Raw genomic sequence first — 27500 nt, 5'->3', positions numbered from 1 at the left:
TGGTATCGCATTTAGTTGATAACCGTGTGCGAAAATGAAATAAAGTTACAAACACCGCCCGGAGAGTTGTATGGAGGTGAGATCAGAGAGAAGGGGACACAACGCCATGGAATGCGAGTTTTGTAAACCCAACAACTGTTTGCATACACACTATATCGTCTCCGGACTTCGTCTGTGCTCATTACCAGTACAGCAATCCGCGATAGCGATACCTACCTGTGCCGATTACGAAATCCTGATCTCGCTTTAAAAGTTAAAACCAATACATTTTTAATACAAGTTAAAGTAGGGGGTAAAATAACAACTCATCATGGGGAAGAAAAGCCTCGTATGGGAGGGAATATTTTTAGTTGAACAATCCATCTTTCAATCCCTCTTTAATCCCTCAATCCATCTGTCGACCCTTTTTTTAACTTCAGCTAACCATCCATCACCGGTCCCTTGCCCTTAACCTTCCAAACTAACTCCTCAGTCCTTATGATCCTTCCCGTTTTGCCTTTCAAACCCCGTAACTCCCATGGAAAACTTCCCTCACCTGAATCCACCTGATCGTTCATCTCAAATGTAGCTCCCATGGCTAAAGACGTCAATGCTTCAGGTGCAATCGAATGCAGTGACTATAGTGGAGCTATTGTGATAACTTATTTAAACTCGAATGGCACTTGGTAGAGAGCACACATCCGCCAGGCTGAACAGTTTACGTTTTGTATCCCACTGATAGGCCGGATCTGGATTCGGACTTGAACCAAAATCGAATCGGCTTGTTCTTGTCACCAAACCAAGTAGTCAACCAAGTTTAGTCATAACTCATCCATAACTTTTTGAGATATCGTGCGTTGTATCGCTTTTTGCCCCATCTCTCAATGGTGAAGAATCACTTAAAATTTAAATAAATCTCGTATCCGAATCCATATTCAGATCTTCATCAAAATCGAATCGATTAGTCCTCGTTACACACCCAAATTTCGTCCAAATCGGTCCATAACTTTTTGAGATATCCTGCTATGTATCGTTTTTGGCCCTATCTCCCAATGGTGAACAATCATTTGAAAGATTGTCGTAACCAGATCCGAATCTTCACCAAAATCTAATCATTTCGTCCTTGTCACATACCCAACCTTTCTGCCAAATTTCGTCCGAATCTGTCCACAACTTTTTGAGATATCTTGTTCACAAACAGACAGACAAGGGTGAAAACAACCTCCATCCATCCAGGGGAGGTAATAATTGACACATTCCATAAGACTGATTTGATGTACAAATCATCACTGAACAACCGTTGGAGTGTACAAAGAATAGAGAATACGGTATAGAAACTTGATGCAGACAGGGTGAGAGGTTTAATAGAATAGATAACTGTGAGAAAATTGGGGGCAGTATAAAAGGAAGTGACAAAATTGATGATTGTGTCTTGTTGTCTTGTCAAACTTGTCATACAAGACAAAACAACTTGTCAAGTTGTGGTCGACACCAAGCAGTTTCATGCATGCAATTTTCTAGGTAGCTACTAAACATTTTGGTGATTGAGCATGAAATCAATCAAATATTTGTTCCTCTACATAACGATCAAAAATTTGCATAACCAAGACCCATTTTGGTACCAACAGCCAATCCCAATGGTTTCCTTGTATAATTCACCAGAAAATGAGGTGTTATTTAAGCAGACAGGAACCAATGTCAGGAGTCCATCCATCCAGAGGATGTGGCTGACTCCGAGAACAAAGGTGCTACCTCCACATGTACACATTACACGACACCTCATACATAGCGGTGAACAGTATGACAGAACACATGCTGACTTATTGTGACCCATTTTATTTTTCATGTCAGTGTCAACTGGATCTGCACTCGGTAGAACACATACCTCCAGCAGGCTGAACGGTTTACATTTTGCATCCACTGATCTGATTGGGATCCGGATCTGGATCTTCAGCAACATCTAATCAGCTGCTTCTTGTCACCTATCCAACCTGTCCACCAAATTTCATCAGAATCCATGCATGACGTTTTGAGTTATTGTTATTTATATCGTTTTTGGCCCTATCTCTTCATGGTGAAGAATCACTTCGTAAATTCTCGGATCAAGATCTTCACCAAAATGTAATAATTTCGTCCTTGTCACACACCAACCTGTCCACCAAATTTCAAACAAATCTATCCACAACTTTTTGAGATATCCTGTTTACAGACAAAGAGACAAACAGGGGTGAAAACATCACCCCTGTTTACCTTGGTAATGACATGCTAAGTGAGTGAGTAGGTGAAAGATGCAGGTACCATGGAATGGTTCCAATTATAAAGAATACAGTCCGCAAAATTTGCATTTCTCTAAAATTTCTCTTCTCGGTTTTGTTTTATTTTGACATTTTATTTTGTCTAATTTTTGTGCAAAAGTGTTTTTTTGCCAAGTGCAGCAGCTGTCATCCAAGCAATGAAGCGGGACATGAAAATAAAGAATTAGCTTTTTTAAAACAACTTGATACAAGTGGATGCAACAATATATTGCAGTGCACGACATGCACCTTAATGTTAAGTCGTGCAACACATGAATTCCTCGCCTCCCCACTCCCCCATTATTGCGTCCACTTTGAAGTGCCACCTCTGCAACATCTACTTTGAATGACATCACTTTGTTACATTGGTCTTTCTTCTTTCTATTTTTTTCCCACCTCCGAGAATCTTACTTATTTTTCTGCTTATTAGTTGTTAGTCCTCGTTACACCCGCAGACGACTGTAGGTTTGCTCTCCGTTTGTCCGTCTGTCTGTCTGTCCTTGTATAATTCACCAGAAAGTCTGTCTGTCCATCCATCCCACCTGTGGTTTTCGGCACTTTTTTTCCTGTACCACTTAACATATTCAACTGAAACTTGGTAAATGGCTTTATTACCCTGCGCTCACAAAGTGAAAAGCAGGGTTAAGCATTCAGTTGTGTACTTGTGCCGTATATGTCTGCATTTTAAAAATCCATTTTCTCGGCAACTGTTGGTCCGATCGACACGAAATTTTACCACAGAAGCGCCTCTGTCTGTATAATTTTTTTATTTATAATTATGACGTCATAGGTCATGTGGTACGGACGCCATCTTGGAAAACCGTTACACCTCTATATATCCCAAACCACTCAATGGAAAAAATTGAGACCTGGCTCATTGTCAAGTGCTCACCATGCGGAATAAGACATGTTGAGGCTGATGTCATCGGTGCCTTAATTATGACGTCATAATTCGACAAGTACAACGCTTGATCTGATCAGTATGAATAAAATAAAAATTCCTCTGCAACTCTTAGACTGATGGACACTAAATTTTCAGAATATGTGCAGCTCCTCCTGAAGGATTTTTTAATGATAATTATAACGTCATAGGTCACGTGGTACAGACGCCATCTTGGAAAAAATCGAAACAAGTTGCACCTCTATATCTCCGAAACCGCTACATGGAAAAAATTGAAACATGGCTCATTGTCAAGTACTCCCCTTGGGGAATGAGATATGTTAATGATTATGTCATCTGTGCCTTCGTTATGATGTCATAATTCGACAAGTACAACACGTATCCGATCATTGTGATTTTCTTTCTCAGCAACTGTTGGCCTGATGGGCACGAAATTTTCACCATAGGAGTGCCTCCTCATGAAGAATATTTTAATAATAATCATGACGCCATAAGTCATGTGGTACAGGCGCCATCTTGGAAAAACCGAAAAATGTTGCACCTCTATATCTCCAAAACTGCTGCATGGAAAAAATTGAAACATGGCTCATTGTAAGGAACTCCATATGGGGAACAGGTGTTGTTAACGATGACGTCATTGGTGCCATAATTATTATGTCATAATTCAACAGGGACAACGTTTGGTCTGATCAGTTTGAAATGTATTGTGCGTGATCCATGCAACAATTATATTAGAGAACATAAATTTATGATGTCATCGCTCACGTGGTCTGGCAGCCATATTGGATCAAAGAAAAAAATGTTCAAAAACAGAAGAGTTGACTCACAACAAGTTGACTGCGCAGGGTAAGTATTCTATGAATACCATCTGGCCTTAAAATGCCTGTTGTGTGTGTTGTTGTATGTTGAGTTGCAGAACACGTTTGAGCTTTGGGGCGTTTTGCCAATTTTTAACGCAGTTATGCCCTTTTTGCTTGGAACAAGAACTTTCATTGGGACTTGTAGGGGACATGTATTGCAAAGTAATTCTCCCTCTTGTTGAAAATAACTTGAGCAAAATGTGAATTTGTTTCCAGTGTAAGCAAACGTAATATATTTAGGTAAAATTATTTTTATTACCCTCGCCAGAGGAGAGGGTATTGCATTTGAGTCCGTCTGTCTGATTGTTTGTTTGTCCGCACATAATAAATATGATTTTCTCTGCAGCCGTTGGTCCGATTGACAGGAAATTTTCACCATAGGTGCACCTCCTTGTAAACCTGTATAATTTTTTTAATGATAATTATGACGTCATAGGTCATGTGGTACGGGCGCAATCTTGGAAAAACCAAAAATTTTTGCACCTCTATATCTCCGAAAGTGCTGCACAGAAAAAATTGAGACATGGGACATTGTAAAGAACTCTCCATGGGGAATAACATATGTTAATGATGATGTCATCGGTGCCTCCATTCTGACGTCATCGTTCGACAAGTACAAAACTTCGTCCGATCATGATGAAATTTCTTGAGCATCATCTGGGGATAAATTGGTGGAGAAAAATAAATGATGACGTCGTCATTCATGTGGTTCGGCCGCCATATTTGTTTTAACACTAAAGCCTTAAAAACCACTAAAAACATCCTGGTGAGGGTCTACAATCTGATTGCTCTTTCTTGTTATTCTGTGCATTCCTTCCCTTGTTGTTGCAGTTTTGGCTCATCTTTGACCTTAATTTCTCATTGTTCTTTGAAGGTGATGCATGGGATGGAGAGAGTCGGCAAGCTTGGGTGGGTCCAGCTCCTTTTGCAAGCCGAGAAAAGCAGCAAGTCGATGGAAGAAACTCAGACACAGATGGCAAACCAGGCCGGCAAAATGTCAATGGATTAGGTATTTTTTATTTCTTTCTCCAAAGTTACCTTCAGATTTATGTATTTGAATGAATGAATGATCGTTGTAAGGCCATTTTTCCCCGCTAAAGCGGGGGTTAGCCTTGCGGGCCCCATGACTATCATGGTTCCCTGTTTTGAGGCAATGTTTATATGGCTGGATGCCCTTCCTGCCGCCAGCCCTTATTCGCCTCTTACGATGAGCAGGGATGCGGTGTACCTATTCTAAATTGGGGTACACACCGGGATCATTCATCCCAGCAAGCTGGTACTCAATTCAGATTTATGTATTTGTTGAACAATTTTTTTTTTCACTTTTACTTGCTTCATGTTTGACATTTACAGCACCAATAATGTCCTACGTTTAAATTTAAGTAGAATTACACACACACACACACACACACACACACACACACACACACACACACACACACACACACACACACGCACACACACACACACACACACACACACACACACACACACACACACACACACGTAAATATAATATGCCCTTTCCGGTGTCATCTGAAGCTGTAGGTGAAAAAGAATTGGACCATCAGTTTGGTCACTTGATTTAACATGGTCATGTTATCTTAACTTTTGAAGCTTTCATGTATCTGGGGAGTAAAAGCTTGTACTTGTGAAGAAATTATTGGAACTAGAACGCCTCTTCTTAAGATTAATTGAGTTGCATGTAGGAGCTGTTCAATGTATCCTTGTGATGGTATCAAAAATAGCGAATCATTGTTTGTCCATTGGATTGTCTTGATAGGCTGTGCCCTGTTTGCCAGTCTTTCTCGATTCAAAAATCGCATGTCTGCCCCAACAAATAGATTCTATGTAATTGGTATTTCTAAAGTGCAGCTTTCTGATGGTGATAAATCGGTTTAAAATTTCATTAAATTATTCGATCAAAACTTTTTTTTACAATAACTCTCATTTTTCTACGTATGGGGATGAGTAGGGAATCTCTCAAGGGCATAAGGTGAAGTTGGTTTACTAGATATTGTTATGTCTGGGAGTAAAGCAATATCTAGAGCCAGGTAGATCTGTATAGGTAGGTATTCGACTGTCGCGATAGGGAATCTACCTGTAATAAGTTCTTCATGTTTAGGCGTTTGTCGGGATAAGATGTATGATTGTGGATCTACCAGGAGATTCGTGTGGTAGTTAAAAAAAAAAAAAAAAAAAACACCTTTAGAGGCCATTTTTCCCCGCAAAGCGGGGGTTGGCCTTTTTCGGGAACCGTGGTTGTTGTTTTTTGGTCCCCTTTTTGAAGCAATGTTTTACGGCCGGATGTCCTTCCTGCCGCCAACCCTTTTTGTCGCCTTTTACGACAAGCAGGGAATTACCAGTGAACTGGTTCTCAATTTGCCGACCTCGGAAGGATGACAGGCTGAGTCAACCCCCCTGGCGTTAATTCAGCGATCGACCGGGATTCGAACCCAGGATCCTAGGATTCGAACCCAGGATTCGAACCCAGGATCCTAAGCCGGCACCCTAGCCGCTAGCCCAACACCAGGGACTCAGTTAGTGGTAGTTAGTTAGGGAATAATGAGTATAGCCCTTGTGAGTCTCACCTAGTAGTCAAACCTTTGTCCAATTGTCCATTATGGCACTGCAAACCACATAAACATTAGTTAGGTCCCTAGCGCAACATTAAATAATTCCTTTCCCTGACAATGACTTCGGAAAAAAACGGACAAGAAACCAGGCCAAAAACACCGCCACAATTGGCCGCCACCATTTACACCTCCGCAAGGCCTACCAACCTCGCATAGCACGAGCTATGAAGAAGGAGCAGGAGTGGAGAGAGCGGGAGCGCCGCAGTGGGCGTGACCTGGACGAGCCGGCGAGTCGTGGGAGGCTCTGATTGGCAGAGCAGTGCGCCAATGTGACGTCATCGGCCAGGGATATTATCAAGGGTCGTACGCCATTTTCGGCAGTGCAGTTCAGAGTGCAGATGAGTTCGGAAGAGTTCTGCCGTTCGGATGAGCCAGTTGAGATGAGACGGCAGTCAAGTAGAGTTGAGAAGAGTTCTGCAGTTGAGTGCAGTTCGGAGGTGCACTGAACAGAGTCGAGAGAGTCGAGCTGAGTGGACTTCGGAGGTGCGCTGAACAGAGTCGAGTTGAGTGCAGATCGGATGAGCCCGGAGTTGGTGGAGTCTGAGGAGAATCGTTAGTATCCTAGTGGAGTCCGGAGTGAGAGTTGATACGAGTGCAGTCCGGAGGTGCGCTGAACCAAGTTTGAGTTGAGCGCAGAGAGCCCAAGCAGTTCGAGTGCAGAGCCCGAGTCCGTTTTGAGCAGTTGGGTTTGAGACGCATCAGGACATTGGTCCGAGTCGACCTCGTGTGAGCCGCTAGCCTGCGTGGGACTCGTGGTGCTTGGAGCGAGGCCTTGTGGGACTTGGAGCGAGGGACCTCGTGGTGTGCGATCGGGCCGTAAGGAGCGGTGTTGGACGGCAGCCACCAAGACGACAAAGACAAGATAAGGCCGAGCTCCGCGTACACTGTACACGACGTGACGTGTTCTTTTCTTTAATTCATAATCCCCCGTCTTGTATTTGAGGTCTGGAGTGCGGGATCCCGATTTAGCTACCTTATTTTATTACCGGCGCGTGCTTTTTCACTGTCTTTGCTTTTCATTAATAAATCCTTGTATTATTTTTGTACATATATCTGAACGCAGTTTTCCTGGGTGTTTGGTTTTAATCGCTAAGGCTGCGGGGCTCTCGTCGTTCCCCTCCATCCTGCGCGCTTTGATTTGGAATCAGCTATTGAGTTTTTGCCTCGGGAGTTTAAAGCCTCGTAATCGGCCTCCGCAACTCTGATGTTAATCGCAGTTGTGTGACAATATGATGCCACTGAGAGTTGTCTCAATACTTTGGGAAGTTTTTCACTGTTTTTCCTGAAACCTCTTGTCGTGAAAATCAAGCACAGACACGACTTGACCCTTGGGTAGGTTTAATATCATTTAGATCTGAAGTAACATCCTGTAAAAATACATTCATGCAACAGACATTAGAATCAGAGTATTACATGGGCAATGTCCGATATCAATAGGTAAAACAAAACAAGCTCAGCATATAGGGGCGTACATACCATTCAAACTACAGGACTATGTCACAGTAAGTGCCGCTGGAGTGTCCGTGCGCCCCGGTTGTCCCGGGTCTTATAGACGCCCCTTTTAGTGGGATAAGCGAGCACTCCCTGGGTTCACCTTCGGTATAATTTCACTACACCTCTAATTTTGAAAACATCTTTACAAGTATATTCCTAATCTTTCTACTTTTATCCAGGTGAATTAGAGCTTTGCTTGTGTAGTATTTTTAATGAAAAGATCCCCTGGAGCAAAAGATTATGCAACATCCATCCATTTTGGAAGGGCCCTTCTGGGAACGGCTCTCGGAAGCACAACTTGCAGTTGTTGCAACCATCTACCCATAATGACTGCTTTTGGGTTTGTTAAACTACACCAATTGATGTAGGATCTTGTAAACCATAAATGTATAATACTATCAATAATTTGCAGTTGTTTTTGATGAGGTGAGGTGAGGTGTTGGTGTCAGAGTGGTTGTAGTCATTTTGTCTTTTTTTATTGATGGTTTTGCAGATGAGGGAGATGCATCCTGGAGCGGATCAAGACGAGGTGGAGGCTCCATTATGAAGCGGAGAGGTGCTGCCGGCAGTTCAGGTACATGTGGTGTAGGTGGGATGATATTTTCAAGGGCTAGAGGTTCTTTCCTCCTATTTCAAAGGGTATTCTTGTATGTACATGACAATTAATACTGTAGGTGGTGTATATTTTCATACATCACGAGGACCGTATTTCTTTGTCTTGTTTCTGCTCCTTGGAGTGTTTGTGTTGATTTGACCAGTCAAAGGTTCTTGTCACTGAAAATGTTCTTGTCACTAATTTTGAAGATTTCAGAATATCTCTTCTACACTACATGACCAAAAGTATGTGGATATCCGAACATCACACGTCTCATTCAAAAAGCATGGGCATTAATATGGAGTTGGTCTCCCTTTTGCTGCTATAACAGCCTCCACTCTTCTGGGAAGGCTTTCCACTAGATGTTGGAACATTTCTGCGGGGATTTGCTTCCATTCAGCCACAAGAGCATTACTGAGGTCAGGCACTGATGTTGAGTGATGAGGCCTGGCTCGCAGTCGGCATTCCAATTCATCCCAAAGGTGTTCGATGGGGTTGAGGTCAGGGCTCTGTGCAGGCCAGTCAAGTTCTTACACACTGACCTCGACAAACCGTTTCTGTATGGAACTCCCTTTGTCCACAGGGGCATTGTCATGCTAAAACAGGAAAGGGCCTTCCCCAAACTGTTGCCACAAAGTTGGAAGCACACAATCGTCTAGAATGTCATTGTATGTTGCGGCATTAGGATTTCCCTTCACTGGAATGAAGGGGCCTGATTTGACCAGTCAAAGGTTCTTGCATGAGACATGAAACAAACAAACAATGCATGAGACAAACTGCCTCTACAAAGCCCGAAACATGAAAAACAGCCCCAGACCATTATTCCTCCTCCACCAAACTTTGCAGTTGGCACTATGCATTCGGGCAGGTAGCGTTCTCCTGGCATCCCCCAAACCCAGATTCGTCCGTCGGACTACCAGATGGTGAAGCGTGATTCATCACTCCAAAGAATGCGTTTCCACTATTCCAGAATCCAATGGTGGTGAGCTTTACGCCACTCCAGCCGACGCTTGGCATTGCGCATAGTGATCTTAGGCTTGTGTGTGGCTGCTCAGCCATGGAAACCCATTTCCTGAAGCTCCCGACTAAGCATTGTTGTGCTGACGTTGCTTCCAGAGGCAGTTTGTAACTCGGTAGTGAGTGTTGCAACCGAGGACAGATGATTTTTACGTGCTTCAGCACTCGGCGGTCCCGTTCTGTGAGCTTGTGTGGCCTACCACTTCGCGGCTGAGCTGTTGTTGCTCCTAGACGTTTCCACTTCACAATAACAGCACTTACAGTTGACCGGGACAGCTCTAGCATGGCAGAAATTTGACAAACTGACTTGTTGGAAAGGTGGCATCCTATGACGGTGCCACGTTGAAAGTCACTGAGCTCTTCAGTATGGCCCATTTTCCTGCCAATGTTTGTCTTTGGAGATTGCATGGCTGTGTGCTTTATTATATATACCTGTCAGCAATGGGTGTGACTGAAACAGCCGAATCCACTAATTATAAGGGGTGTCCGCATACTTTTGGTCATGTCGTGTATATCGGTGGGTATGGTTTTTGGGCTGCTTCACAGATATTCAATGGATTGAGAACTTTCGTCTTTCAAGGGCTATCTTCAGTTGTGTTTCCTTAAAGCTGCTACCTCACTTACGAGGCAAGACATTCCATAAGGACACGACAATATCAAAATAAGCCGTGCACAATCTTGTTGTGGAAAATGTTTCGCAGGCTAAAGATTGATGGGAATGGTCAAGCAAAATGATTGAAATTTAAAAATAGTTCCACGTATGATCATATCATGTTGCTTGCAAAACCTTTGTGAAATGCAGAATGACAGAAGAAAGAATAATCCCAATCGTTAGACTAATCTGAATCGCAGGAATATCTAGAGCGGCACTCGACTCAGCCAAGCTGAACAGTTTATGTTATGTATCCCACTGTTGGGCCAGATGGATCTGCATCCGGACCTGAATGAAAATCGAATGTGCATGTTATTGCCACCTACCCAACTCATCCAGCTAGTTTTGTCATAACTCGTCCACAACGTGTCCGCCCAGGTTTTGTCCGAATCCGTCCACCCCTTTTTGAAACATCTTGCTATGTTTCATTTTTGGCCCCATCCCTCAATGGTGAAGAAGAATCACTTTTAAAATTCTCGGATCCGAATTCGGATCTTCACCAAAATCGAAACAATTTGTCGCTGTCATACACCCAACCTGTCCACCAAATCTATTCCGAGTCCGTCCACCACTTTTTGAAATATCGTGCTCACAGACAAACAGACAGGGGTGAAAACATAATATCCTCTGCCCACCTTCGGTGGCGGAGATAATTATATGATTGTGTTTTTTAGTGCAGGGTTACATGTATGGCCTGTGTTCAACACTTGTCAATGGGTATTGTTATAAACAATGAACATAAGTACATGGGCATGTGGTGCAATGGTTGCCATCTTTCTTTGCACGAGGCTGCACGCGGCCTATAAGCAAAACTATTATGCACGGGATTGTGTTGAAAATGTTTGCCACTTGTTAAAACTAGAACGGCACTCGGCAGAATACATAACTCCGCCAGGCTGACAGTTTATGTTTTGTATCCCACTGATAGGCCGGATCTAGATTCGGACCTCAACCAAAATCGAATCCGCTTGTTCTTGTCACCTAACCAACTCATCCCCCAAGTTTTGTCCAAATCCGTCCACAACTTTTTCAAATATCATGTCATATATTGCTTTTTGCCCCCATCTCTCAATGGTGAAGAATCACTTAAAAATTAAATTCCTGTATCCGAATCAATATTCAGATCTTCACCAAAATTGAATCGATTAGTCCTTGTCACACACACAACTTGTCCACCAAGTTTCTTCCAAATCCGTCCACAACTTTTTGAGATGTCCTATATGTCGTTTTTTGCCCTATCTCCCAATGGTGAAGGATCACTTTTAAAAAATCTACTAGCCGGATCCCAAATTCTACTCACTGAGGCAGCACACACATCATGTTTTCGGGTTGTTCGTCCATCCATCTGTGTCCGTGCGTGATGATTTTGTTGGCACGATGACTTGTCAAATACAACACACTCAGCAGGGCACTTCCATAATTTGTATTTCATTCCTGAATGGATTTTATTGTTTTTTCACACCAAACTTGGTACAAAGTTGTGTTACAACACAAAGATGAACCGAGTAGATTTCTGGGTCAAAGGTTATGTGACCTTTCAATGAAAGTAGCAGATTTTCGTTACCGCGATAACTTGTGAACCGCTGAAGAGATTTTGATCAAATGTAGCAAAACTGTGTATGGACTGTCTGTAATACAAAAATGAACTGATGAAATTTGGGGTTCAAAAGGTCAAAGGCATTTGGCCAGGCACCCTTTAATAGAAAATCTGTGTTGCTGTAATAACTTGTGAACCACTCAAGATATTTCAACCATGCTTAGTACATGTATGGACTGTACCTCAAATACGAACTGATTCAATATTAGATTGAACAGGTCAAAGGTCATGTGCCCTTTGAAAATTATTTTGCAGACCATAACTTGGAGTTAAAAGCATCTGGTGTTGTCTCTCTACTACTTATGTATTTTCTCTTTTGCACTCTCTCATGTGACCTTTAATTGAGATCAAACATAACAATGGGTTGACTTCTCACATGGGTGGAGGCATATCGATTCACACATTCGCATCAAATTATACTTTCTAGGTATTTTTGGAAAAGCTACTGGTGTGCCTGATATGGGACCATCTCTCTCTTACATGGAAAAACCTAAGTCACCAAACCTTTCGTCCAAGCAGTATGCATTGCTAAATGATGCCGAGTCCTTGCAGAGTGGTTTGCTAAATTATCTCGTATCAGAAATATGGGTTGGCTTGCTCTGCTTTAAACAGATATGGCTGACACTTCAAAGGTATTGGGAATAAAATATTTTACTTCTTTCTTCACAACTCACAATAAGTTAGGGATATTGGCAGGTTCTTTGGTGTGGTTGATTTTGTGTATTAATTATGTTGAAAAAAGTTGTTGGTCCTAATTCTATGGTTATTAACGAGTGTGAAAAAACACAGCATTCTTGATTTCAATACCATAACCATAAACCCTAACCCTTATAAAAAAAAATAAACTCACTCCCACAATATCCCGAACTTATTGTGAGTAGTGTATGTTAAAAACACAAACTGTATGGGTTACAACAAACTTTTTAAAATTCTGTTTAGTTGATAATCACAATCTTGATCTCATGTACTTGCTCTGTGATACAGAGGGTTGGTTCTGCCGAAGCAGTTTCCAGGCCTGGAGTAATGCTGGCTGGTTTGCCATTCCTCTCCCAGCAGGAGTTAGTGCAGGAATTTGTAATTTGTTCAGGGTGCCGGCGATAGCTCGCCCGCCCACTGCCTTCGCGAGGGACCGTGGAATACTTCAACGTCGACCAACTAATGTCGGTAGACGGAACGTCCAGTTTACCGTCCGAGGGACAGCACAGACGTTGATTAACCATCCTGCCTGTGAAACACTAGGTTGACAGTTTATAGCTGGTCAGGATTCAAACCCAGGCTAGACAGCTGAGAGGGGATTGTGCGTACCTCTCGGCCATCCTGTCAGCCTAAAGAAACACAATACTCTATATTAAACGAAAAAGTACAACTAATGTACTATTTATCAGTTTTATAATTTACTTTCCTTTGCTTTGGTTCAAAGATGTTTGGATGGGAATGCACAATGTGGTTCACGTGTTAGCTCATGCGCAGATCAATAATGACACTCAGAATTGAAATTTTTTGGAGACAAATTGTCTCATAATTGAATTTCGTCTTTTCTTTTCTTGGTCTTTGATCCAAAGGCAAGCATTTTAAGTGCTGTGTGTTCGTGTGTGGTGCAGTGACTGTGGGTGACTACATCACTCGAGCAGAGACGAGGGGTCGTCAGCGAGGTGGAGCCAATGCTGTGCGAGGACGTGCTCGTGATGACTTAGATAAGGTGGGACTGATGTCATTATTCCTGAGTCATAAGCCGAGAAAAACCCTCGCTAATCATTTTGCTGAGGCAGTTAAATTACTCCTTAAGTTTTTCACATCATTATAAGTATATAATGACCTCGGGCAAAAATATTTATAATGACAATGGTTATTGTGAGTAGTGTATGTTAAAAACACAAACTGTATGGGTTACAACAAACTTTTTAAAATTCTGTTTAGTTGATAATCACAATCTTGATCTCATGTACTTGCTGAGATGCAAGTCAAGTTCTTACACACCGATCTCGACAAACCGTTTCTGTATGGAACTCCCTTTGTCCACAGGGACATTGTCATGCTAAAACAAGAAAGGACCTTCCCCAAACTGTTGCCACAAAGTTGGAAGCACACAATCGTCTAGAATGCCATTGTATGTTAGTTTTGGTTAACGAACCATTTTATTACAATTGTGACATTTCTCATACAATTCAACTCATCATTGTCATATAATGACAATGGTTTAAGCCCTGCTTGAGAGAATGCCACATAGTTATTTGGGTGGTGTATAAGGCAATAAACTGCTGCGTTGATTGCTGAGGCCTATCTTCACATGGCCGAAAATTACGAAATTACGAAATTCATCCTGTCTTCGCCTCTAGGAGGATAGAGGGGTATCTGTAGGTAACGGGAACATTTATTCGGAGAAGATTGGACAAAAATTGACCGAGTTATTGAAAATATTAACTTATAAAAAATTAGTTTCTTAACGCTGTAAACGCAGTGACGTCATCACGTCCCCGGCACGACTCGATTCCGAGGAAATTTTGGTCTTATGGTGCACGGCTCCATTTCACAACGAATTTTAATTCTGGGTCCAGTTTTGCCACGAAAATAAGGTCCCTGCATCGAGTGTGGTATCTTATTTCGTGAAAATCGGTCGATTTAAAGTGGTGAAAATAAAATGTGATCGTGGAAAATCGTAGCGAGGGGCCATTTTGAATCAGTTTTCGATTATTACACCGGGCTACTTGTGGTGGATAGGAACACCACTAGGTAAGTAAGGACAACCTTTATTTAGCGAAGATTGGGCAAAAATTGACCGACTTATTCCAAATATTAACTTATATCAAATAAGTCTTTTAAGGTGAAAGCGCGATGACGCGATGACGTCAAGCGCCTTGCCTAGATGTAGGCCGCCCCTCATTTTGTCGAATAAAGTGGTATTCGGGTGGTTCCGGTATTTGGGACCGCAGGGACGGAAAGTGCAGGTACGGGGTGCCAGTCACTCCCCAGCCGGCCCGCTCTGAAGGTTCGGATCGGGACACCGGGATTCATTCCGGTCGGCCCGGAGGTGGGGGTGTGGGGCCTGTCACGGAACGTCAAAACAAACGGCCTGCCGGGGCCGCCCAAAAGTCGGGCGTGAGGGGCGCGTCCACTAATGGAACGCCTCTCGCTTCCCAGATCGAGGGCCACGTGGTCAGAAGAACCTCGTCCCTTCTGGTTGCCTTGCCGTCCCACCGTGAGCGCTGGTCAGGGTGTACTTCAAACTAAGCTTAAGTGTCAAGTGTTAAGTTCCTCCTTGCCCTCGCAAGGGAAAGGCTAGGGTCAAGCTCTTCCAAATTTCCAAACACTAGAAATTGGACGTCTCAAATTAATTAATTAATATGTTAATGCATCTCAGTCGCCCGCGACCTCTCTAGCGCGGGTGTCGAACCAGTTCATTTCCGGTGCGGCCGGCCGAGTATCGACCTGGCCGTGGCCAAAGCCATTGGTTCTGCCGTAGCACGCTAACGCGTAGGCTCGCGCGTCCCTGGTCCGCCGGGGCTCCGCGGGTGTCCTACCGTGCCTGGCGCCGCTATTCTCTCGACTTCCGCGGCTTGCAATAGATTTTCGAAAATTGACGTTTGTGTGCAATTCATTTTTTCTAATTGCCACAAGTCAGATTTCACAATATATGCATTTTCTAAGGCACGGAGACCTATATTTTCAGAAAATATACACTGGAGTAAATCAGGCTTGTGGCATTTTGAAATTTTTACAGATATGCGGCAAACTTTGGGTGGAAAAAACATCGATTTTATGGGTAAATAATCAAAAATCGGCCAAAAATTTGACCGAAAACCTCAAATTTTTGGCACTTGAAGGCTGTACAGCCTAATATTTGATTAGATTCAGTGAACTTGGTACATTTATGGTTTAGTATGAAAGAATTAGGTTTAATGGGCATAATTTTGTCATTTTCTTAGCCTTTGACAGATTTATTGGCAAAATACAGTTTCCGCGAAACCATTGAGCTAAGGTTATCGCGAAATTGAAATATTGCCGATCTTCTAACGTTCACCATTTTTCTTGGAGTTGAGCTTTTGACTTACTTTTTTTTTGGTTAAACTGGATTTTTTTTCTAGTTTCTGAAGCACTCAGAGCCATTGATGCCTGATAAGAGTCCATTTTTGGTAATTTCCAGGCTCCAGCCCACTGTGTTCCGGGAGTAGGTGCCGGTGCCCGAGGACGGATTTCACTGTCTAAACATGGTAGCGCTAGGCCAGTGGGACCGCCGGGACCTACGTGCGCTCACAAGGTGTTCTACGCGTGGGCGGCAGTATCAGACCGGGGCGCCCAAACGCTCCCCGGCTAAAGTTCATCCTGATGCGCCCACATTGTGCGGACAAACCCCACCAAGTCGAGGGCCACGTGGTCAGGAGAACCTCGTCCCTTCTGGTCACACTGTGCCTATCGGCCGGCCTCGAAGACCGAAATTGTGTCGGCTACCGATCCTTCGGGTTCGTAACTATGCCACCCTGAAAACCGCAGCAGTGCATCTCTGAACCATCTCTGTAAATCACATTTTGTGCATATGCGTGAATGATCAACTTTTCACAGTAATTTTACAATAATTATAATAGACAGCCCTCTTTGAACCACCTCCAAATTAGCCACGAGTATGGAGCCTATGCTTTAGTCGTTGAAAAAGGAAAACTTGTAGGGAGGGGATGGTGATTGTGAATATGACAGCTCCAAAGATGTCTTTGGCTTCGCATAACTGTAATAACCAACATGGCGTTCGTATGATTTTTCATCCGGTTGAAATTGTGGGTGGAGTCAGGCAAGCTGTCCAAACAATGGGTGGAACGAAATGTTACACACACACAGATAGACGGACGAACAAGCGTATTATTATACGATGTAGACATTTGTATTGTTATTTTCTCCATTGTTATTTAATTTTAGGACCAATTTTTCATTATATCTATGGGAAAATCACTCCTGATATATAAACTTTTGTGCTCTCGAGCTTTGTTTTCATCACTTTTTGTGGTTGGTTGTAATTTATGGCCCAAATTATCTCGATATTGATACAAACTGCTTAAGTTAGAAGTTTATGCAGTCGTAATATCACAGCCATTTGTAAAATTAACAATTGCTTCAATTCAAAACCACCGTTTCGAGACAATGTATTTATTTTAAAATGCAATCTTTTCATGCATTAAACAAACAGCAGTGCATCTCTGAACCATCTCTGTAAATCACATTTTGTGCATATGCGTGAATGATCAACTTTTCACAGTAATTTTACAATAATTATAATAGACAGCCCTCTTTGAACCACCTCCAAATTAGCCACGAGTATGGAACTTTATGCTTTCCTGGACATTTTTATAAGGAATTCTCCATCTGTTTATCTTATCCGTTGATTTTAAAATATAATCATTTTTAATTATTCCTCACATGGTAATATTGCTCACAAATCTAAAAGAATGATAATAATAATAATGATAATAATAATAATAATAATGGAAAACATGTGCTTAAAGATCTTTTTTCGGTTTGGGAAGTGCTGCTTATGAAGCTACTGCCGATTAAAGAAACGACGATTAAAACGAGTGTGCGAATTCGTCGTGGAAATGGAGGCTTGCTTTAAGCAATTGGCATCAGCTACGATTACCGTAATGGATTTCATTACATGGCGTGCTATTGTTGGAAGGAGATTAACGAACCATTTTATGATTAGATCGGCAAAATAACAAGGTGAATGAATGTGAATTATTATTTGATGTTCACCTCTGTTGGGTTTTCAATCACTCGAAGGATGGAGAAGTTTGAAGGTTTAGGGCAATTAAACAGCCAATGAGGGAACACTAGATCTGAATACTAACACATAATGGTGCTTAAAAAAAAAAAAATCCTCAAATTAGTGACAATGATGTATTTTATTACTCCCGCCAGGGAGTAATGCATTCGATCGTGTCCGTCCGTGTGTTCGTATGTTCGTGTGTTTGTGTGTTTGTGAACAAGATATCTGGAAAAGTTCTGAATGGATTTGGATGAAAGTTGGTGGGATGATTGCCCTTGGGATAAGGAAGAATTGATTAGTTTTGGGTGAAGCTCAGGATATTATTCCGGATCCAGGAATTTTTTGGGGATTTTTTTTTCTGTTTTACTGCATTAAAGCTTTTATTCTTATTCTTAAATGATGTTTTTCTCCTCTAATTCCGAGATATATCAAAATAAATTCTCTGACAGTTAGGGCCTACTTTCTTTTTCATTTATTGTTTAGGGGAGAGGGGATGTTAAACAAAACGTATTATTCCAACTAAACCCACGGCGGGAGTATGCGCTCTACTGAGTGGCGTTCTAGTTTATCATGTTTAATTACTCTCAGATGGTTCGTAGTGTCGTTTGGGACAGCAGGATAATGTCGGGGTAGCTGAGTTATCGGTGCCATGATAAACCCAGTTGGTGCTTTGTAAGAAGGGCATTATACCAGATAGTGTGCCATCCCTCAGATTGATGTGAAGCTGGAAAAATCTGTCTGTTTAAATTGGTTGGTGGACGTTAAAAATCCGACAGTCGGTGTCTCTTGCCAGCCAAGAGTAGATGAGTTATAACCGGCGCCCTGAACATATCGCAAATTCCTTCCACCTTTAGTCGTTTTGGTGTCTTTGAGCCAAAACATGACTTCTGATGGCACTGAGAAACTCAAACTCACCTGCCCTGGGGGAAATGTGTGAAACTGCCTGGAAGTGAAACAGAAAATACTAAGGTTTGTCTTGGGTTTTTGGAGTGCAGGACTATTACCATCTTAGTTTTGGTGGGTGGGGTGGAGAAAGTGACTCCCCTTAACAGGGTAACATGTCGTTGAGTCTTGGTAAGATGAACAGTGTGACACCTATTCCTCAAAAATACGTAATAGCAGATACAAATTGTCAACAAAGAATAAATTTTTAGCAATTATTTTTGTGTACTACCTTAGACTTTCTTAATGAGAGACATCTCCCTAGTTTCATGTGCAATTACTTCTGATCAGCTTTTTGAGATTGATACCATCTGTCTGCAGTACAGGTAATGTATTAATTTTTCTTTTTTTGGTCCACTGTGCCTCCCACTTCTCACCACACATTCTCTGTTTTGGGAAAAAAATGTTTCAGTCTTTGTGAGAAATTCAGAAGCACTGCAAGACCATATGTCAAATAAATACAATTCTTATTTTTTCAACACACAATTACTGTACCAATAAAACTATTCCCTTGGTAGTTTATGTATACTAGTATATTGAAAAATACAATTTTTTAAAATACATTGTGTAAGGCTCGTCGTGGAACACACACACACACACACACACACACACACACAGACATGACACACGCACGACACACGGACGACGCACGCGCGCACACGCACACACACACACACACACACACACACACACGACAAACACTTGACACAGTCACTGAGCTTGGGGGAAGTGCCATCACTGCTGTCACCTCCCGGGATACTCTGGGTACCAGCGACGTCATAATAATGGCGCTGCTGTTTTTCTCACTACATTCAGCAAGGCAATTCAATTCGACTCAGGAAGAATCTCCTTCTCTCCATGGATGCCAACCGATGGGGATTGTCCGTGCTCTATCCTTTTAAATGCTTAACGTCAAGCAATGATGTAGCACATACCATTTTTAAAGTCTTTAGTTTGATTCGAACTGCTCCAAACCGGATGGGTGTTTTTCGGAGACGCAATCTCCTTACTAGATGGCCATTGGCTCCCTTAGGGAGCTCATCCGCCCTTTCAGGTGATGTTTTCAGTCCTGGCAGGGTGTCAGTCACCCTCACCACTAGCAAAGACAGTGAGGGGTGTCTGTTTAGTTGCCACAATCCAACCATGCGGCAGGTAGCACTGGGTTACATTTAGCCAGTGGCAGTCCCAAAAGACTGCTCTGACAAAAAGTTTGCATTTTTGTACTGTTGTGAGTATCTCAAGCCATTCATTTTTAAATGCCTTATCCACGTAGATAATCCTGATAGACAAAATAAGGTCTTCTTTAATACAAAGTTCCGTTTTTATCTGTGCAATGCTGTGTCTAATGATGGTTATTATTGGACTTCCCTCTGCACAATTAAGCAGCAGTTCGGGCCCAATCTATAAGAAGAAACCAAGATCACTCTGTTTACGTCGTACAGGTGAAAGTCGTGGTTAGGTGCGCCTGGGAAAAGGAAGTTGATCATTTTGTCCTACCTAGAAGTCATTGTTGATTGTTCTCGGTTCCCTTTGGTGGAATGCCCTGAAAAGTTTCATACCTTGCTGCCGTAAGTAGCTAATTGGTAACTCCCGAGTTTAGCTCACATCAGATTTTAGTTGGATCTCCATATCTGGTTTGCGCAGGAGGATCGAGTCCGAAAGATCAGCACCCTGTGATCCTTCATGGCGGATAACTCACCGGTTTTATTCTTTTGTTTTTATCTTCTTGTATACATGTTTTTATCTTCTCAGCAAACGCTGAGTGATAACTCACTCACCAACGCAAACCACTAGTTTTGTGCTAGAATTAGCGACTATTTTATTTGAAGGACTACATTCAGCTTGTATGACATGGCTGGAATATGAAAACTTCTTGGTTTTCACCAGCTTCTGAGGGAGAGATATGGGATGACCTTTTAGACTCACTTGCTTGGTTTGTTAAATCCTCCATCCCCCCCCCACCCCCCCCATGTACAATAAATAATTAAAATCAGTCCAACAACTGGGAAGCATGAACCTTACCATGTATACATTTTCTATCCTCAGCAAACGCTGGGCACTGTCATTTTTTCTGAATATCGATGTTCCTCTGACCTCAAAGTGCGAGTGGCAAATTTGATTGGCCGAGATGGTGTACAATTTTGCCAAAGTACAGCTATGCTCAAGGTTGTTGGAAGCGTAAACAAGCCGATTTGTGCTTCACACTACAGTGTTCAAATTAAATATTTCAATTGGAATAAAATTAATGTTTTAGACTAAAAAAAAAGCATGAAACGGAAGTTTGCCACCGTTGATGCATTTGGGATACATTCCTTTTTCTTTTTTTCCACCACCTTATTTAACACGATAAATTAGTTTTTGTGCCTGTTGTTTGTGTGGACTCTATGACGTCCATAAAACAGGTTTTATGTTTGGAATTGTGTTCACATTTGTTTAGACTGCCAGACAGCCAGACAGAGCAATTGCTTTACCCAGCTTTGCGCATGCATGTGTGCTCTGGGCTAGACGCCGTACAATTTTGCTGAATTCAAAACCAAAGTACTGCTACACTGCAGGTTTTGGAAGTGCCACAAGCCGATGCAATGTTCCACAGTGTTCAAAATGTGAAATTCAATTGAAAAAAATTAAGTAGTTCCTCGATCATAGCTGGACGGATAGACAGAGTGAACTAATTGATTTCTCCCACTTTGCGCTCTGCACGCAAGGTAATAAAAAAAAAAGGCATTTCTCTGCCTCAAAACCAGACATAGAGGGGAGGGGGGGGGGGGGGGGGGTTATCATAAATTTCACAGTGTGTTTGTTTGACTTGTATGCCCTCGTGAAACACTGAATGTAATGACTTGAAAACTGGTGGTTGTACTCATGGGTTGCACCGGAAGGTTGGTGGGTGTACAAAAATAAAAATTAGTAGTCCCAGGGACGCAGGGTGGGACTTTGGGGAGCACCCATTTCTCTTTATGTAAATGTATCATATAGCGCCACCTGTTTGAAGCTGGTACTGAATGAATGAATGATCGTTTTAAGGCCATTTTCCCCGCTACAGCGGGGGTTCGCCTTGCGGGCCCCATGACAATCATGGTTCCCTGTTTGAGGCAATGTTTTTTTTTATGACCGGATGCCCTTCCTGACGCCAACCCTTGGTCACGCTCTTACGATGCGCAGGGATACTATGTAGCTACCTATTCTAAACCGGGGTACACACCGGGATCATTCATCCCAGTAAGCTGGTACTCAATTTGCCGACCTCGGAAGGATGACAGGCTGAGTCAACCCCCCTGGCGTTAATTCAGCGATCGACCGGGATTCGAACCCAGGATCCTAGGATCCCAAGCCGGCTCCCTAACCGCTAAGCCAACACCAGGCTCAGGTCATAAATGGTACTACAGGTCATAAATTATAAAAGTATTGGAAGTAACCTGTCCATGAGGACTGCTTCTTTGCTAATCACTATAAACATGCTGTGACATTATCACTATCTCTTTGTAGGCTCAGCAAGAACCAGCCCCTGCCAACACAAAGCTACCCAATGGCCCTGCTGCCAGCTCCGAGGCACCTGGTAAACCACAGAGAGGTGGACGAGAGCGTGGCGGGAAGAAAAGTGGTGCATCGTCCCAGCCAGTGCCTACCCAGGGCAGCGACAAGACAGGGCAACCTAATGGTCCATGCTGAACCCATTGGTTGTCGACTCAGTCATGTAATGGTTGTTGAGAAGCTTGCATCAAGAAGCTCTAGCATGATGTTTATATGAATTTTTTTCTGTCTTCGCTGAATACGATGTTTCCCTGGAATGGGTTTCTGTGTCTTGAGTTGCTCATGGCAGACGTAAAGGGTGTGAAAAAGTAGTTGAAGGATAAAGTTCTACTCATTTAATCTTTGCCTATGTTTAAACTCTCTTGTGTTACATTGACGTTCTCTGGCTGAAAGTGCTGCTTGTTTTGTCACCAGATGTACATAGAAATAAACTGGTGAGGATTTGACGGTCAAAATGACAAACAGCAGGTTTGGCAGAGAAGTCCCTTTGATTCTGTTTGTTGCATGCAATGAAATTGTATTTCTTAATTTTGGGAAGCTTGTGTAGTGTTTCGATCTTAATTTAACCTTTAACCATTTGCGTTTTCTGTTAAATTGCTTGCACAACCCTTGTCTGTTGTCGTACAAATTCTCGCTTAACATACCCCGTCCACCTGTGTACGAAGAATCCTCCAGCCTAGTTGCATGCATGGTCACCCTCTGTCTGTCCTGCATACCCTCGCTTGATGGTCTCTCGCTTGGTAATCACTTGCTTGGCAGCACCTGCTTGTCTCAGTGGAAACCATTGCTTGGTGGCACCCACTTCTCCAGTGGTGACCTCCGCTCGGTGGCACCTGATTGCCCCAGTGGTAACCGTCACTCATCAGAGGTGTATGCCGTATTTCTTTATATTGGAGCCTTTGTACCTATGTCCTTTTCAGCCTCTTGGTGCCTGTTTTGGTTTTACTCCTGGATTAATTTAATCCGGAACCAAAATATTGCTCACCAACAACAGTCTCCCACCACCAAAGAATGTCAAAGGTAACTTAGGGGACTGTAAGGGTTGTGCTGAAGTGCAACGAGGTAGGACATCCACAGACTATTCTATTTTGCTGTTTCAGACGTCTGAAGTGTCAAACGGACACTTCTGCGTTTCACAGGAACCTGTGCCTTTTCTACGTTGCCTGCCTGATGGCGATGAGTTTAACCGCATTTGGGAGAAGGGGCTTTTTCTGGAATTTTGGTCGGTGGTGAAAGAGGTTTTGGGGGTACAAAACTATGGGGGATAGGTGTTAAACGGCGTGAGGCTTAGTTGGGTTTTTGAAGGGATTTTATTTTTTAAATTGCTTGTTTGTATTGTAGTGACATCACAAGTGTACATTTAGGTCCAGGGTGCATGAAAACAAAACAAGTGATAGTGCTTGCGAGTTTGATTGGGCTTGTCAATTTTAATTTTAATTTCCCTTTTGTTTGTAAAAGAATCCCACACTGAAATGCTCAACAGCTCCTCGTCCGTTTTCATTTTGACATGCACTTGATTCATTTATGATGCTGGTTGTCAGATGAACTCCGGGAGACTGTCTCTTACCTATTATGCTCCTTAACAGACCTTCCTGGTGAGTTGTTTTGTGTTTGGTCTTGCTTTTATACTTTCGTACCATAGCCGACCCTCTAACACGTCCAGGACATTCTTCTTTGGTCAAAACTATTCACAAGCACGAGCATCATCCGTGACCGCTTGTGTTGCAGTTTCTCGGATTTACACATTTCTGTGGTGGTCCTGCTGATGAATGTGACGGTGCATGTTTGGCAAGCCTCACCTCTACCTACAACCAAACCCACAGTAGCAGAGCTTGTTATTGATGTCCCATTTTATTTTTTGGGGGTGGGAGGGGGGTGTTGTCTTTAGTTTTTGGGGTGGTGGGGGGGGGGGGGGGGTCTAAACCTGTTGTACATTGTTGCTGTGTATACTGTTAAAATGTAAATGTCAGCAAAAGGGAAATGGCAACTTCTCTGTATATTATAGCCGTAGAGACTTCCAAGTCTGTCATTTGCATCACATCACTGTTTTAGCTTCGGACGTTTTTGTAAAGGAAGGTATGCCTTGTTCGAACCACCATGCACATGTGAACATCATACGTGCAAACATCACACTCCATAGTTCTGGTCAGTTTGCTCAAAGTAGGCTCATCGTTGGGCCAGAAGGCTGTTCAGCTTCGCTCGTCAGCTCAATCATGCTGATGAACTCTAAATCTTGAGGATTTACTGATTTGTGCTTTGTAAAAAACAAAAAACAGCTGACCTCTGCTATTTGCAATTGCATGATGATGTGGCCGAGGTTTGAATGGGGGAAGTACTGCGGCCTGGAAGGAGTCATCGGGCCATGTACCTGTAACGTGGTCAAATGTATTGCAGGATTTTCCAGTTGAGGAAACCAGCTTGCCATGTGCCGTATGTCAGCACAGGGTGAGATTCAAACCACAAGACAGCTGTTTGCCAAGCAAACCCAACAGTTGGTGTAAAAATTTGTACTTGACAAACTTTACATAGTTTGTCTTGGCAGAGGAAGGAAGTTTCATTTGATCTTTAAGGTGATTCTCAAAGGGTAGTTTTTACTTCTGTGTGCATTCAGTGTTTGGTAATTTAAGCCCAGTTCCTTAGCCGCTCCATCGTACCTTAACCAGCCGGTGTAGTGAAATAATTCCGCACAGTTTGAGTGGACGTCGCACATGCTCCTCTCACATGTTCAGAAACTTCTGGCGTGGATACCTTTCCTCTGAAAGGCAGAATCCAGAGCTTGGGGCCGAGTTCCGTTTTGCGTTGTTTTGTCTGGTTTGAGTTGCTTTGCAACTTTCATATTTGAATCTTCAAACTGAGTGGAATCCAGTTCAGCTCTTTTTGTTTTGTTTGGTCCATGAAAAGAAGTCAAATGGGAAGCTTGTGAATAAAGGAAAATTGAAGTTGGAAGATTTTGGAACATGATTGAAATAAGAATTGACTTTTTATGGCATTGTTCACACTTTCCATTTCTCAAACCACTTTATATCTACTTCGTTCCAGTGTCCTAAGAAAGGCCAAATGTCACTGGCACATTCGACATCAGGGAAAAAGTAATGGATGCTATGCGGAAGATGTTGCCAATGAACCTTTTGCCAGTTTAATGGAACTTTGTGTTTTCCTTTTCTTTGGTTTCCTCAACCTCCGTTGCAATGCTTTCTGTTGTTCATTTTGTTTTGTTTTTAAATGTGCAATAAGGTTATTTTTTTTGTAAAATGTAATAAAATATTTGTTATGTTTCACGGATTTCTTTTATGACAAAGGATCGCTCATGAAGTTTGGTGGAAGTAGGCTTTTTGGAGTTTTGAAACACATTTGAGTCGTTTCATATTCTGGGAGCTGGGATTTTCTGGAATTTTCATATTCTGGGATTTCATTTTCATATTTGGCCTATCTTTTGCTCCTTGTGCGAATCACATCTGTAGTTTGTTGGAGGGGGGAAAATGCACATTATGTCTTCACAACTTGTGTGACTTTGCTGAATTTGATGTGAATGGTTTCCGAATGCATACACCATCCACGTATAGTCGTATATATCGGATTCCATGAACAAACAAATTTCCTAATCCACTTGAAGGGAATATGCTGTATGTGATTTCTTGGTTATGAAATATGATGATCCTTATTAATGATCTCCTGGATGGATGTTGACTTCTTCTGTACTTCTGGTTTCTTTTGTTGGTTATAGTTTCGTGGGCCACAAAAAGATGACCCTTTTGTTTTGTGCTTCCATAGTATCGTTTTATTTAAATGAAAATATTTAACACCATTCGCTTAATCCAGTGTTCTTTGGAAATCGCTCAGAGATGTGGATTTTGAACATTCTGCGAATGGATGTCCTCGAGATTCCCACCCGCTGACTTGATTTTCCAGTTGATTTTGTTGTGCCCGTCATTGTGACATGAAGTGCTTTGCCATTTTCAGGAGTACATGCTGATGATTGGGTAGGGGCCTTTTTCATTCGAGCACAGCACAATTTTCTTGGAATTGTCTGTGCAACCTCAAAATTGAGTTCCTGCACAATGCCCACCTTTCCGCGAAGTGAGCTCCGAAACCTCTCTGCACTTGAGGCACACTTTTTAGGTCTGCATATAGAAGCACCACTTTTGCTTTTTCGCTTGATGGTCAAATGACTCCTGTCGCCCATGTCTGAATGGTTAGTGACAGTTTTATTTCCATGGAGTACTTTGTTGTTTTCGATCGATGTATTCTTCCAACTCCAATTTCCAGCTCAGCTGCAGCAAAAGAAAAACTCATCTTTTTGTGGCCCACCCTGTAGAAATGGACGGATTCTCTCCTAGCGAAGGAAATCCCAAACATTCTCACAAGTATCACAGAACCTTTTCATCAAGACATTCTCCAAATATGCCACCTGAGCTGTGGCATGAATAAGCTGAACTTTTAATTACAAACAAGAAACGACATTTTGAAGTCCGCCAAGGGAAGCGACACAATTGTCAATGGGAACTAAGAATACACGTTTCAATATCATTGGAGAACCAAGTTTACTTATTATTCTGGAGAAGGTGTTGCAAAACAATCACTGAGATTGCTCACCTTGTCTGGAAATTAAGTGTTTATCCTGGTAAATTGTAATTATAGTATGTTTTAATATAAAGCGAGACTCGTGAGGAGCGGGAATATAGAATTGATCAGGGTCGAGCAGGAGAGAGCCTGGGGGAAGGGATGGAGGGGGAAGGGGTTCAGAGGCACAGAATACTAGAGTTCGGCGAATTTAACCATGGGCGCCATGTTGTTACTCAACTGTTCACGTGCGGGTAGTGTTAATTATGTACGATTGGAACTACATTTGAGACCTTTAGACCCTCAGACCCTAAACATTTTAAATCCCTTAGACCCTCAGAGCTTTAAACCCTTATTAGACGGCCCTTTTCGACCCATTAACCCCTCAATACTGTTGGACACTTTACACCATTTAACTATCATGACCCTTAAAATACCTTAGACTCTCCCTTGACACTTTAACCCCTCAAAGCACTTCAACCCCTACAAGACCATTAAAACCTCATTATACCCTCAAAACATTTCAGACCCGTTGACCCTCAGACACTTTCGACCCCTTAAGACCCTCAAGACCCTTTGCTATGAGCCTAGCTTTTTAACAACTAAGGATGAAATCTTTGAATGCACCAGGTATGCCAAGTCACAGACAAGGTTTCTTATATCTCAGCTTGGTGTACTGAGACAAAACATCAC

General features: G+C 42.4%; 1 protein-coding gene across 2 annotated transcripts in view; it reads left to right on the top strand.

Annotated features, from left to right (window-relative positions):
- LOC137415870 (RNA-binding protein FXR1-like) overlaps positions 1-25523 on the top strand; it is a gene marked incomplete at its 5' end in the record, with an annotated part of 26431 nt that extends 908 nt beyond the window's left edge. For both annotated transcript variants that reach the window (XM_078769646.1, XM_078769645.1), the window contains 4 exon segments: positions 4909-5043; positions 8658-8738; positions 13627-13724; positions 22203-25523. In XM_078769646.1, coding sequence (XP_078625772.1) covers positions 4909-5043; positions 8658-8738; positions 13627-13724; positions 22203-22385 — 497 coding nt within the window.
- Positions 25524-27500: the final 1977 nt, after the last annotated feature.

The sequence above is a fragment of the Myxine glutinosa genome, unplaced genomic scaffold, assembly GCF_964187855.1.
Source record: "Myxine glutinosa unplaced genomic scaffold, kmMyxGlut1.1 SCAFFOLD_3680, whole genome shotgun sequence".
NCBI lineage: Eukaryota > Metazoa > Chordata > Myxini > Myxiniformes > Myxinidae > Myxine > Myxine glutinosa.
This window is presented reverse-complemented; position numbering and strand designations above follow the sequence as displayed.